At 39.9% G+C, this 13,518-nt stretch overlaps 3 protein-coding genes across 3 annotated transcripts; 1 reads left to right on the top strand and 2 right to left on the bottom strand.

The window, feature by feature from the left end:
• Positions 1-2,904: 2,904 nt before the first annotated feature.
• On the bottom strand, positions 2,905-4,242 carry LOC117758807 (zinc finger and SCAN domain-containing protein 2-like). Its single transcript, XM_034580773.1, has 3 exons — positions 3,959-4,242; positions 3,049-3,642; positions 2,905-2,915 (listed from the first exon to the last, which is right to left on the bottom strand). The coding sequence occupies exons 1-3, from the start codon at positions 4,128-4,130 to the stop codon at positions 2,905-2,907; spliced, it is 777 nt and encodes a 258-aa protein (XP_034436664.1). The 5' UTR covers positions 4,131-4,242.
• A 356-nt stretch (positions 4,243-4,598) lies between these two features.
• LOC117758913 (oocyte zinc finger protein XlCOF6.1-like) lies at positions 4,599-7,439 on the top strand. The gene is made up of 2 exons (XM_034580954.1): positions 4,599-4,831; positions 5,941-7,439. The coding sequence occupies exons 1-2, from the start codon at positions 4,750-4,752 to the stop codon at positions 7,125-7,127; spliced, it is 1,269 nt and encodes a 422-aa protein (XP_034436845.1). The 5' UTR covers positions 4,599-4,749; the 3' UTR covers positions 7,128-7,439.
• Positions 7,440-9,369: 1,930 nt separating this feature from the next.
• On the bottom strand, positions 9,370-13,337 carry LOC117758912 (gastrula zinc finger protein XlCGF28.1-like). Its single transcript, XM_034580953.1, has 3 exons — positions 12,799-13,337; positions 10,071-11,431; positions 9,370-9,590 (listed from the first exon to the last, which is right to left on the bottom strand). The coding sequence occupies exons 1-2, from the start codon at positions 12,815-12,817 to the stop codon at positions 10,083-10,085; spliced, it is 1,368 nt and encodes a 455-aa protein (XP_034436844.1). The 5' UTR covers positions 12,818-13,337; the 3' UTR covers positions 9,370-9,590; positions 10,071-10,082.
• Positions 13,338-13,518: the final 181 nt, after the last annotated feature.

Here is a 13,518-nt window from a genome sequence, read left to right as displayed (position 1 = left end):
TTTTCACTTGTGTGAGTATAAGAGTCGATCTCTGATTTAGGAGAGTTATAACTGTTATTGTGACTCCTATTTTCATGAATACTCTTCTGCACTTTTGTTTCAGCGTTTCTAGTTGATCCCAAATCCACATGATTTCTTCTGTTGTGACCTTGGCTCTCAGCTACAGGAGAGTAGTGAGGGAGGAGCTGGTTTTCATCATCTGAGTCTGGTTCCTCTTGGTCCAGACTGGAGTTCCTCTCCTGGTTACAGAGCTGGTCAATTACTGAACCGAAGACATCACTGCTCCGTCAACTACTTGAATATTTACCAGAGACACGACCACACTACCTGACTGGAGGATGACTTCAAAGCAGGAGCACGGGGAATGGTCCATCAATTGATAAATTACAGTAATCACTTCAGAGGAGACAGTGGCCAAATTTTAATCAGGAACAGTTTTGACTTGTTAAAGGTTCAGTCTCTGAGCTTTTTGAAATTGCCTCGTATGACTTACAAACGTGTCACCTCAAAGTATCTTCCTGAGATGTTGCTGTGATATGAATTCTCCCCAGCATGATCTTTTCTCATGTGCTATCAATTAATTAATATGATTTTAACGTGTATGAGTCTTTAAATGAGTGAATCCTCTCCCACACGTTGGGCAACAATACGGCTTGTCACCCATGTGAGTCCTCATATGGAGTTTCAGTTTGTCATTACTTACAAGTCTTTCCCACATGTTTGGTAACAATACGGCTTCTCACCAGTGTGAGTCCTCATGTGGCCTTTCAAATATTCACTACGCCCAAACCTTTTCGAACAATATTTCTTCTCACCAGTGTGAATCCTCATGTGGCCATACAAGACCTTATTACTTCCAAAATGTTTCCCACATGTTTGGCAAGAATATGGCTTCTCACCTGTGAGACAATACATGTGGTCTTTCAAGACGCTACTACCTGCCAAACGTTTGATACATATTTTGTAAGAAAATGGCTTCTCACCTGTGTGAGTTAAAATATGCCTATTCTTTGTGGACAAGTCACTGAATGCTTTTCCACACATTTTGCATGAATACGGCTTCTCACCAGTGTGAATCCTCAAATGTACAGTCACGTTACCCTTATACACAAAACCTTTTCCACACGTGTCACATTTGAAAGACTTTTTGTTTTTGGAAGTATTAGAGTCAGTCTCTAATGTGGGAGACTTTTGAACATAGTCACTGCTGTTTTCATGAATTTTCTTTTGTGGGTTTGATTCCTTATTACTAGTTGATCCTAAATCCAGATGTTTTCTTCTGTTCTGATCTTGGCTCTCAGCTACAGGAGAGTTGTGAGAGAGGAGCTGGTGCTCACCGTCTGGTTCTCTGTGGTCACTTTCCTCACAATGAGGAGTCAACATGAAGGTTTCAGTCTCCTGCTTCAGTACGAGCTGCTCTCCCTCCTGACTGGTGCACATTTCCTCCCGTTCCTCTTTAATCTGTGGAGGTTCTTGTTCCTCTTGGTCCAGACTGGAGTTCCTCTCCTGGTGACAGAGCTGCTGGTCAGTGAGAACCTCCTCCTCCTTACAGACATGCTGCTGTGGGAGCTCTGGAGGAACAAAGAGACACAAGACAGAGGTTAAAACTGTGATGTTAAAATAAAGACAATTTAGTTTCAGATTGAACAACTGCTGTGAAAGATAAGGAACAATACTAACTGCTTTGTTATGTAAGAGTTTGTTTTATTCATGAGAGCAACAAAATAAAGTAACATGCAGTGTTTTCTCCATCCAGACTACAAACACAACAAACACAGAGACACAAGTCCAATGTCAGGGTCAACTTTTTATCTTCATCACCAGTCAGTCTCTGCTGTCAATCATGAGGTTTCAACGTCTTTTATATCATCAAATATCAAATTAAAACCAAACTTTATGGAAAAATTAACATTCATCTGTGTGATAAGAACGACCTAAAATGACAGAAACCTTTCAAAAGTGGAATAAGAGAACAGAAATCGTACATTCCTTTATTTACGATGCTACGTTGAGTTAACATTGTCACAAAAGACAGACAAATATACGTTGATGATCATAGTTTTAATGAAACCAGACCACATGATTTTGAAGCTGTAATTTTAGGGTAAATTGTTGGATAATGTTGATTCCGGGGGTAAGTTATAAAGACCTCCTTCATTGCTGCCATGTTTGTATGTAGCTGTGTCAACGTTCAGAACACATGGTAGTTTGTGGGCAGTGATGAATAAACATCTTAAAATACACATATCTATTTTCATGGGTAAAAATGATATAAATGAGCCTTTAGACTGATGGTGCTCATAATTACCCTCATTATTCAATCCATCAGATTAGGAACATCAGTCTGATGAACCAGCATTAAAAGAAATATTCTAGTTATTAAAATACAAGTTTATTTATGTGTCAAATGTCATAAAGCAGCATAGAACATCTACGACATGAGTTTGTATCACCTCTGCAGACTGAAATAATACAAATTGTAACAATTTGATGTAAGAAAAAAAATACAGACAGTGAATTAAAGGACATGTTCGTGAAAATACCGTAGTTGCAGGATGGCTGGACAGCCTCAGATCATTTATCATCTTCAACAACACTAAACCTATATACATCCTTGTTTTGTAAACACACATTTTTACCTGTATAAATCTTTAAATGACTTTTCATGTGTGTAAACTAAGAGAAGCTTTTATCACGTGTTACAGGCTCCTCCCCTGTCTGAGTTCTCATGTCAACATTCAATGCATCACAATGTGAAAAACTTTCCCCACATCTTTGGCAAGAAAATTGCTTCTTACCTGTGGCTCCTCATGTGGAAATTCAAATGACCATTTTGTGTATACCTTTTCTGACATATTTTGCAAGAATATGGCTTCTCACCTGTGTGAATTCTCATATGGACTTTCAAATCACCACTTTTCACAAAACGTTTCTGACATATTTTACAAGAAAATGGCTTCTCACCAGCGTGAAACCTCACATGGACTTTCAAATCACCACTTCTTACAAAACATTTACCACATGTTTGGCAACAATCTGGCTTCTCACCTGTGTGCGTTCTCATGTGGAGTTTCAATTCATCACTACGTCCAAATCTTTTCCTGCATACTTTGCATAAATAAGGTTTTTCACCCGTGTGTTTTCTCAGATGAACCTTCAAATTAGACTGATGAACAAACGTTTTTCCACAAGTGTCACACTTTAAAGACTTTTTACCTGTGTGAGTATTAGAGTTAATCTCTGACATGGGAGAGTTGTCCACATTGTTACTGTGACTCCTGTTTTCATGAAAACTCTTCTGTGGGTTTGGTTCTTCATTTCCTGTTGATCCTGAATCCAAAAGTTTTCTTCTGTTCTGATCTTGGCTCTCAGCTACAGGAGAGTTGTGAGAGAGGAGCTGGTGCTCACCGTCTGGTTCTCTGTGGTCACTTTCCTCACAATGAGGAGTCAACATGAAGGTTTCAGTCTCCTGCTTCAGTACAAGCTGCTCTCCCTCCTGACTGGTGCACATTTCCTCCTGTTCCTCTTTAATCTGTGGAGGTTCTTGTTCCTCTTGGTCCAGACTGGAGCTCCTCTCCTGGTGACAGAGCTGCTGGTCAGTGAGAACCTCCTCCTCCTTACAGACATGCTGCTGTGGGAGCTCTGGAGGAACAAAGAGGCACAAGACAGAGGTTAAAACTGTGATGTTAAAATAAAGACAATTTAGTTTCAGATTTTAAAATAACTGTGAAAGATAAGTAACAATACTAACTGCTTCTACATTTTAGCACCAAATCTTTTTGTAAGAGGATTTAATATTTTCATTGAATCATTTATGTGCTTTGAAACTTTTTAAAGTCCATTTTATTCATGAGAGAAACACAATAAAGTAACACGCAGTGTTTTCTCCATCCAGACTACAAACACAGCAAACACAGAGAAACAAGTCCAATGTCAGCCACACTCTGGTTGTACTGACCGATCCTGTGTAGCTTTATTTCAGGTTTCAAAACGGTGTCCAGCAGTCTGCGCTGACGAGCGACCTCTTCTTCGTACTGGACGATGGTTTTTTCAAAGACTGTGAATATCTCTTCAGCAGCAGCTGTTAGTCGCTCGCTGATAAACTCTCTCAAATACTGAACCGAAGACATCACTGCTCCGTCCACTACTTGAATATTTACCAGAGACACGACCACACTACCGTCTTCCAGCTAACTGCTAACATGCACCTAGCTAACGCTGCTGGTGCTGTCTTTGTTTACTTCCGGTGGGTGTCACACTGCGCAGGTCCGACCGAGTCCTCTTCTTCTTCTGGTGTTTATTGGATTTGTATTGGAAAACCACCTTAAAGGTGCATTTGTATAATGTGATATTATGCTTTCCGTCTTTTAATCCCGATAATTATATTCGTTAAACTTTATAAATACATGAGTGACGGTTTCCGGTTTTCACCACTTTCAATACATCAAGTTTCGTAAGATTTGAATGTAGAATTTTTTCATATTTCCCAATCTCTAGTAGAAGATGTTCTACGTGGCTTTATTAAATGTGCCCTGTTAAAGGGACTCGTGTCTGAAGGTGGAAAGATAAAGAGCTGAGCCTGTCGCTCTGTCGGAGCTTCACAGCGTGACACCCAGCGGAAGTAGACGAACAAAGCGCAGCAGCGTAAGCGGCGCTAGCAGCGTTAGCTCCATGGATGTTAGCAGTTAGCTGGGAGTCGTTGGTGCGATCGTGTCGCAGGTTTACGTTCAAGTTGTCCACGACGCAGCGATGTCTTCGGAGGAAGAGGACGATCGTCAGCGCAGACTGCTGGGCATCGTCATGAAAGCTGAAATAAAGCTTCACAGGATCGGTCTGTACAACCACAGTGTGGCTCCTAGTGAACTCCGAGGTTTCTCCAGACAGGGAACAGTCGACCCGGGGCCTGGTTCAGCTTCAGTGGAAACACAGCGAGTTGCCTCCGTCTTGATGGAAAATCTTCTCCTTTTCTAACCTCTGTTCCTTCACCCCGAAGGAAAACCTGACGAGGCCAAGGAAAGGTGTGAAGGAGACGCTGTAAGGAGTTAGGAAAGGAGAGAAAGTCCCACTCCACTTATACTGTGCGAGTTTTAAATTAACTTTACTTATATCGGAAGACAAGTACAGAGCACTGTATCTTTGACAGGTTAGCTTCCATTGAGCCTGAATTTCTCCTTCAGACTGAAGCAGGTATCAGACTTGTCATGCACTTTCCAGCCAGACACACAATATGATGCATTTACTTCTGACTGACTCATTTCTGTCTTCGGAGGCAGGATTCAGCACAAACTGTGTCGATATCGCGTTTCCTGTGTGCGTTCACACGATGAGTTCACAGCTCTCAGCTTCTGTAACAGCACCTGTGGTCCCTCTCCACCCGAGCACCTCCTAAAGTTACTCATCTTGAGATTCCTCCTCAAGTGCTATTCCCACCAAGATTGGTGAAAATTCGTACATGTGATAATGGTGATAAGAGTATCCTGCTCCCAGACTTAGTGTTGTGCACACACACCAAAGATCAAAGCCACCCTTCCCAACAGAACAGAGGGAAGGTGGGAGCAGTGGCTCAGTAGTTTTTAAAGGAACATGCCCCAAAACAGGCCTTTGAGAACAGAGCTCACACAGGGTTGAGAAGGGGATCATGATACTTCATCTTTATTGTGTTTTGACCAACATATATCACATTCATATTATCGAGACTCCAATAAACTGTCAAGTTGTGTAAAAGGGGCATAATATGTATCATTCGAAGCTGACTGAAGTGCAGTTGTTGATCATCTAGATTTGATGAGTTTAGTTTTAGGGATCTTCAAGCCAAACCTGATCTACTGTTGTCTTGATGGAGAAAACTCTGAACTCAATTCTACTTTTTTGTTTCTTTATTTAATTTTCTTACAAACATCACAGTTTTAACCTCTGTCTTGTGTCTCTTGGTTCCTCCAGAGCTCCCACAGCAGCATGTCTGTAAGGAGGAGGAGGAGGTTCTCACTGACCAGCAGCTCTGTCACCAGGAGAGGAGCTCCAGTCTGGACCAAGAGGAACAAGAACCTCCACAGATTAAAGAGGAACAGGAGGAAATCTGGATCGGTCAAGAGGGAGAGCAGCTCGTACTGAAGCAGGAGAGTGACACCTTCATGTTGACTCCTGATTATGAGGGAATTTACCACAGTGAGCATCAGCTCTTCTCTCACAACTCTCTTGTGGCTGAGAGTCAAGATCAGAACAGAAGAAACAATTTAGGATCATCAAGAAATGAATCAGAGATTGACTCTAATACTCATACAGGTGAAAAGTCTTTCAAATGTGACACTTGTGGAAAAGCTTATGTGTATGAGTATCAATTAAAAATACATCTGAGAGTCCACACAGGTGAAAAACCATATTTATGCATAATATGTGGAAAAGCATACATTACTGTGTTCAGTTTGAAAAGGCATATGACAACTCACACAGGCGAGAAGCCCTATTCTTGCAAAATATGTGGGAAAAGTTTTGGACGCAGTGGCGTCTTGAAAGTCCACATGAGGAGTCATACAGGTGAGAGGCCATATTCTTGCGAAAATTGTGGGAAAAGTTTCAGTGACATTTCCGCATTGAATAAACATATGAGTGTACACACTGGTGAAAAGCCGTTCTCTTGTGAAACATGTGGGAAATGTTTTGTAAGTAAAGGCGTTTTGAAAGTCCACATGAGAACTCACACAGGTGACAAGCCTTACTCCTGCAGCTTCTGTGGGAAAACATTTAGAGAGAAGTCAGGTTTGAAAAAACACATAAGCATGCACACAGGAGAGCAGCCGTTTTCTTGTGAAACATGTGGGAAAGGTTTTGTATGTGCTAATGATTTGAAGGTCCACATCAGAACTCATACAGGTGAGAAGCCGTTCCCCTGCAGCACATGTGGGAAAAGATTTCGTGAGAAGTCAGGTTTGAAAAAACATATGAGTGTGCACACAGGAGAGAAGCCGTTTTCTTGTGAAACATGTGGGAAAAGTTATGCACGTAGTAGCATCTTGAAAGTCCACATGAGATCTCACACAGGTGAGAAGCCGTACTCCTGCAACACTTGTGGGAAAAGATTCTATCAGTTGTCAGACATGAAAAAGCATGTAAGAGTTCATACAGATTAAAAGTTGTGTACTTACATGTGAGAGTTTTCGGTCTTTGTGAAATGACAGTTCACATGGCAACCACTTGGGGTAAAGATATTTTGAAGTGACTCATTTGGATCATATGAGGGGAGATCACGAAGATCAGAGACTTAACCTTTAACAAGGCAAAACTGTTTCTGATTTAAATTTGGACCCATTCCCTGTGAAGTAGTCACGTTGTGCAGCAAAACACTCTTTCAAATGCTCCTGCCACACTTTGAACGCTCCCTGAAATCCCCCCCAAAAGTCCACATTGGTCGGACTCAATTTTTATGAGTACCAACTGAATTGTGTTGGTGCTACCAAGCACCAAATTGGATTTGTGTTGAAACAAGTTGTTGTTGGAGATCAGCGCTTTTCTTGTTGTTTTTTTAACAAATCTTGGAAAGATATTTCCATCAAATGTAAATTTCTTGAATGATTTTTATTTTACTATGTCAAACTCAATCATATGTAATATAAAGATTGTTATATTGAAAATGTTATTTAATGTATAAAGTCTGTGATATTGAAGATGATAAATTATGTGGTACTGTGAGGTCATCCTGTCAATTAGTGTATTTTTTACATCAAATTGATACAATTTTGATCATTTCAGGCTTCTAATGTAAAACATACAAGTTGTAGTAGATGTTCTTTCTGGCTATATGAAATATACCATATGAATAAAACAGAATTTTGACAGAATATTTCTCTCAATGATGGTTCTTCAAACTGATTATCCCAAATTGATGGATTGAATAATGAGGATAAATATGAGCACCATCAGTCTGAGGGCTCATCTATGCAGTCTTTACTTTTACTTCACTGCTCACATACAACCATGAGTGTATGGGAACATCCACTATAACAGGGAAACTCGCGGCCAAGAATTTCATGCTTGTGAAGACCTGCGATCAATGACCGGTTTGACTACTGCAGCATCAAAGCAATAGCAATGGCTTTTACATCTATAAATAAATATGTTGATGTATTTCGTCAGTGGCTCATATGGGCTGAGACAGGAGTTGAGGCAGAGAATGTAGTTGGGAGAAGACAGTCTGAGCACGTATGTGATAGGATCAGAGTAATGGACGGAAATATATCTAATAGACTGGAATGAAGAGGATGAAAGATGGAGTCTGGGCAAATTCCGAGCACCTCAGGAAGATGAAAAAGAAAAAGGCCAGCAAGATCAAGGATTCTAGGGTCCAGTCAACCATAGCATACGTAGCCTGAACATAAGGAACAGTGGCTGAGGAGGGGACACACACACACACACACACACACACACACACACACACAGGAGATTATGGACATTTCCCTGAAGCTAAAGCAATAATCAGAACTAACATCATGAAAGATACAGAGAACACAGGACGACATCAATGTGCAGTACATCGGCGCGATTCTTTCTGCTGCCAGTCGCTTAATTTCATAGAATCTAGACTGGCACAAACCTCCACAAAGTCTAAACAGTCCCCTGAGGAAACTACATATAAATTAAATATCAGTCCCATTTCTTTCATTAAGATCCATTAATTATCTGGGAAATCGTTTAAAATTAGATTACATTACATTTAGCTGACACTTTTATCCAAAGCGACTTACAATAAGTGCATTCACCCATGAGGGTACAAACCCAGAATAAAAAGAATCAAGAAACTACAATTTTCTTCAAACTACAAAGTGCTATAGAAGTGCTACTAAATCGCTACTTTATATTAAAAAGATGTATGTCAAAAAATGTCAAAGGTTTCCCATGTCTAGTCCCTCCAACAAGTTTTGTGGACATATGTTCAGCAGTTATTGCATAATCCCACCGACAAACCAACCAACGGACAGACCAATTTCTAATTATTTTATTTTCTCTCCTGCTGAATTTTATTGATGACTTTTCGAGTTATTAAGCGATCCATTTAGCATTAAAACATATGAGCAGAGATGGAAGAATTTATTGCAGATACATTACTACCACTTAAACTGATGATGCTCAGACTTCCTCGAATGATTCAGTCCATACGTTTGGGAACATCAATCTGAAGAACCAGCATTGAAAGCAATATTCTTGCCGTCAAACTTTTGTCACAAAAGCAATTAAGTTTATTCATAAAGCACATCTCATAAAACCTAGATCTACAACTTGTGTTTCACATTTGAATTTAAAAAATGTGTGAACTTGATGTGATAAAAAAAAGGTATCCCAGATCATAGTAAACTAGAAAGATAAGTCTGTACTTGGAATGAAGACCCAACAGAACCAAAGTTTATCGCCATCAACATCATAGACTTCACAAACCAGTCACGTACCTGACATAAAACAGGAAAGCATTTAAAATGTCATTATATATTTAAGGATACGCACGCAATTTTTTCCTAGATTTGGGAGATATTCATACAAACCATAAATAATTACTGTTGTAAACACTTATAACATAATAACAAATTAATATTAATAGAAAAAAAGAAACCATCAACTTTTGTATATTCACACGCCTTATGTTTTCTGCTTCATTGAGGTAGAACATAAGGCTCGCAGAACTGAAGTGTGGCGTAATTGCATGCTCCATCATGGTGTTCTCATTCAAAGTGGATTCAAACAAATCGTATTGGCGGAATCGACCCTACTCTACAGATTTGGCTCCCAGCCCCAGCCTTGTGAATTGCTTATGGTGCATGATGTGCTTAAAGATTCAGACTTCTAAGTAGAAACACTGGGAATGGTCTGTGTCTGGAAAAAAGATATTGTGTTGAAGGCGAAAATGACCAAATTTAAATCAGGAACAGTTCTGACCTGTTAGAGATCTCTGAGCTTTTTGATCTCAGGTCATATGACTTCCAAATGTGTCACTTCAATGTATCTTTTCCTCAAGATGTTGCAGTGATATGAATTATCACCAGTGCGATGTCATGTGCACCATCAATTATTCAATAAGCCTGAAAGCTCTATGATCTTTAAGATGTATGAATTTTTAGATGCCTTTTCATGTCTGACGAACGACAGAATCTTTTCCCACATGTATTGCAGGAGTACGGCTTCTCACCTGTGTGAATTTTCATGTGGACTTTCAAACCACTACTACTTACAAAACTTTTCTCACATATTTGGCAAGAATGCAACTTTTCACCTGTGTGCAGGCTCATATGACTTTTTAAACCTGACTTCACTATAAATGTTTTCCCACAGGTGTTGCAAGAATATGGCTTCTCACCAGTGTGACGCCTCATGTGGACTTTCAAATCACTACTACTAACAAATCTTTTCCGACAAATTTTACAAGAATATGGCTTCTCACCTGTGTGAGTTCTCATGTGGATTTTCAAATCACAAATACGAACAAAACATTTCTGACATATTTTGCAAGAATACGGCTTTTCGCCTGTGTGTAATCTCCTATGCTCCCTTAATGCTGAAATGTGATTAAAGCTTTTCCCACAGTTTTCGCAAGAAAATGGCTTCTCACCTGTATGGGTTCTCATGTGGACTTTCAAGTTGCCACTACGTACAAAACATTTGCGACATATTTTGCAAATATAAGGCTTCTCTCCTGTGTGAGTTCTCATGTGGACTTTCAAATCACTACTACTTACAAAGCATTTTTGACATGTTTTGCAAATATACGGCTTCTCTCCTGTGTGACTCCTCATATGGACTTTCAAGACGCCAGTGCGTACAAAACTTTTGCGACATATTTTGCAAGAATATGGCTTCTCACCTGTGTGAGTTGTCATATGCCTTTTTAATGTGGACATGGTACTGAATGTTCTTCCACATATTTTACATAAAAATGGCTTCTCACCTGTGTGGATTCTCAGATGTATTTTTAAGTGACTCTCAAACACAAAAGCTTTTCCACAAGTGTCACATTTGAAAGACTTTGTTTGAGTATTAGAGTTAATCTCTGATATGGGACAGTTGTAAACATTGTTACTGTGACTCCAGTTTTCATAAACACTATCCTGAGGGTTTGGTTCTTCATTTCCTGTTGATCCTGAATCCAAATGTTTTCTTCTGTTCTGATCTTGGCTCTCAGCTACAGGAGAGTTGTGAGAGAGGAGCTGGTGCTCATCATCTGGTTCTCTGTGGTCACTTTCCTCACAATGAGGAGTCAACATGAAGGTTTCAGTCTCCTGCTTCAGTACGAGCTGCTCTCCCTCCTGACTGGTGCACATTTCCTCCTGTTCCTCTTTAATCTGTGGAGGTTTTTGGTCGTCTTGATCCAGACTGGAGCTCCTCTCCTGGTGACAGAGCTGCTGGTCAGTGAGAACCTCCTCCTCCTTACAGACATGCTGCTGTGGGAGCTCTGGAGGAACAAAGACACCAGAGATAAGTAAGAGCAACAATAGCCAACTTATTACCTTCAAATAGAAACTTTAAAATGAAGTTGGTGGTTCAGTGACTTAGAAAAGGGATAGTGGAGCCTCTTCATGACTCCCAATCTTCACCCTAAATGGTCGTTCTTGCTCTGTGTAACTTTAGGGAGCGAGTCTAATCTCTGACTGTGAGAAATGCTGAACTGTTAATCAGTTAAATTATTAAAAACAAGTGTTTATCTCCAATAATCAGGGACATTATTTTTTTTAAATAGGAAGAATTCTAAACAGTTTGGTGGATTTGTTGCAGCCACAGCTCTTCTGGTTCAGGCATCATCGGTAATATCCACCGTTCTGTTGTGTTTCAGTTTAGTGAATGGGATCACACAGTAAGAGCTTCACTCAACACAGTGAAAGACTTTGGTTTTTCTCCACATGAAAATCACTTTATCACTCGGACACGGTGCCCAACACCATTAGTTAACATACGTGGCTGCAGGGGGCGCTGTCAAAATAAGATGCACCTTTATTTATCCTCCTTAGAGGATATTCACCAAATGACAGCGGCATGAGAAAGTAGACACGAAGGGGAAAATATAGTAAAAATAATAGTATGAATAGAAATAGAAATGTTATGTACGAAAAAACTGAAATAATGCTTTATGGAGATCAAGTTGTGGTCATGTGCAATTTGTCCATTCTTTGTAATATACTGAGTACAAACCGTGCAGCAGTTCTTCCCTGAGATATAGTTTTCAGTGTTTGACCGTAGGGCCTGTGGCTGAATGTGAGCTGCCTCCGTTCAGGACAGGGTTCGTCCATAATGGCTCTTAGTTTTACTCTCATCCTCTTCTCGGTCACTGCTCATTGCTCAGGGGAAATTATGTCAAGTTGCTTTAAAATTGAGATGATAGAAAAATGATGGTACGACAGTGAGTTTCAGATTGGACGGTTAAGGGGAAAGTTAAGTTGCTATTTTTGGTACCAAATATTGTCATTTTCATATTTGTGAAAACTTTGGTCGATGTTATGAGAGCAACAATAAAGGAGCATTCATCTTAAAAATGTCTTGATGTTGACCTTCATTCACCAAATTAGTATAGAACCAAACAGTGAAATCGATCTTCGAAAATCTGACACAAACAAAGTTGCTTATTGGGACCTGGTCTAATGTGGTTTAGATTTGAAATCGGTTTAGTTGCATTTTCACAAATAGAATGGAGATTTCACAAACTTGAAACAGTAATAAAAAGCAACTGGAGTCAATTTGTTCATCGAGTCGAGGTTTGACGGTCTGTTGTTATGTCTGAGTGGAGAAAACAGAGAGAAACAAGTGGAACAGTCAGGTTATACTGACCGATCCTGTGTGCCTTCATGTCAGGTTTAGAAACCGGATCCAGCAGTCTGCGCTGACGAGCGACCTCTTCTTCGTACAGGACGATGGTTTTTTCAAAGACTGTGAATATCTCTTCAGCAGCAGCTGATAAACTCTCTCAAATACTGAGCCGAAGACATCACTGCTCCGTCCACTACTTGAATATTTACCCGAGACACGACCACACTACCGTCTTCCAGCTAACTGCTAACGTGCACCTAGCTAACGCTGCTAGCGCTGTCTGTTTACTTCCGGTGCATTTTAAACTTCCGGAAGAGAAACATTATTTTTTCTTTTATTGAATAACAACAGTAATAATAATAATAACAAAAATAATGATTAAATATTTTTTTGATCATTCATATACATTTTAAGGTTACGTTCAACTCGTATGATTTCCAAATGTGTCAAAGAAAGTATCTTTACCCAGAGGTGTTGCAGTGAAAGGAATTCTCACCATTCTCTTCTCATCTGCACCGTTAGTTATTCACTAAGAGCTCTCTCATGTGTTCTGCTGTGTGAATCTTCTCCCACAGATATTGCAGGAGTACAGCTTCTCACCAGTGTGAGTTCTCATGCGGAGTTTTAAATAACTACGACTTACTAAACTGCCAAAAATCCCACAGTCAAGAATATGGTCCACTTTTTATCTTCACATCTCAAATGTTTATAGTGCCCCCTTTCTGACAGATGTGGGAACCC

This window comes from Hippoglossus hippoglossus, chromosome 24, assembly GCF_009819705.1.
Source record: "Hippoglossus hippoglossus isolate fHipHip1 chromosome 24, fHipHip1.pri, whole genome shotgun sequence".
Taxonomy (NCBI): Eukaryota; Metazoa; Chordata; class Actinopteri; order Pleuronectiformes; family Pleuronectidae; genus Hippoglossus; species Hippoglossus hippoglossus.
This window is presented reverse-complemented; position numbering and strand designations above follow the sequence as displayed.

Coding starts and splice junctions, on each gene's coding strand:
- LOC117758807 (XM_034580773.1), bottom strand. CDS start 4,130: ATGTCTTCGGTTCAGTATTTGAGAGAGTTTATCAGCGAGCGACTAACA. Junction 3,643..3,958: donor AATAAAGCTACACAGGATCG/GTCAGTACAACC, acceptor TTGTTCCTCCAG/AGCTCCCACAGCAGCATGTC.
- LOC117758913 (XM_034580954.1), top strand. CDS start 4,750: ATGTCTTCGGAGGAAGAGGACGATCGTCAGCGCAGACTGCTGGGCATC. Junction 4,832..5,940: donor AATAAAGCTTCACAGGATCG/GTCTGTACAACC, acceptor TGGTTCCTCCAG/AGCTCCCACAGCAGCATGTC.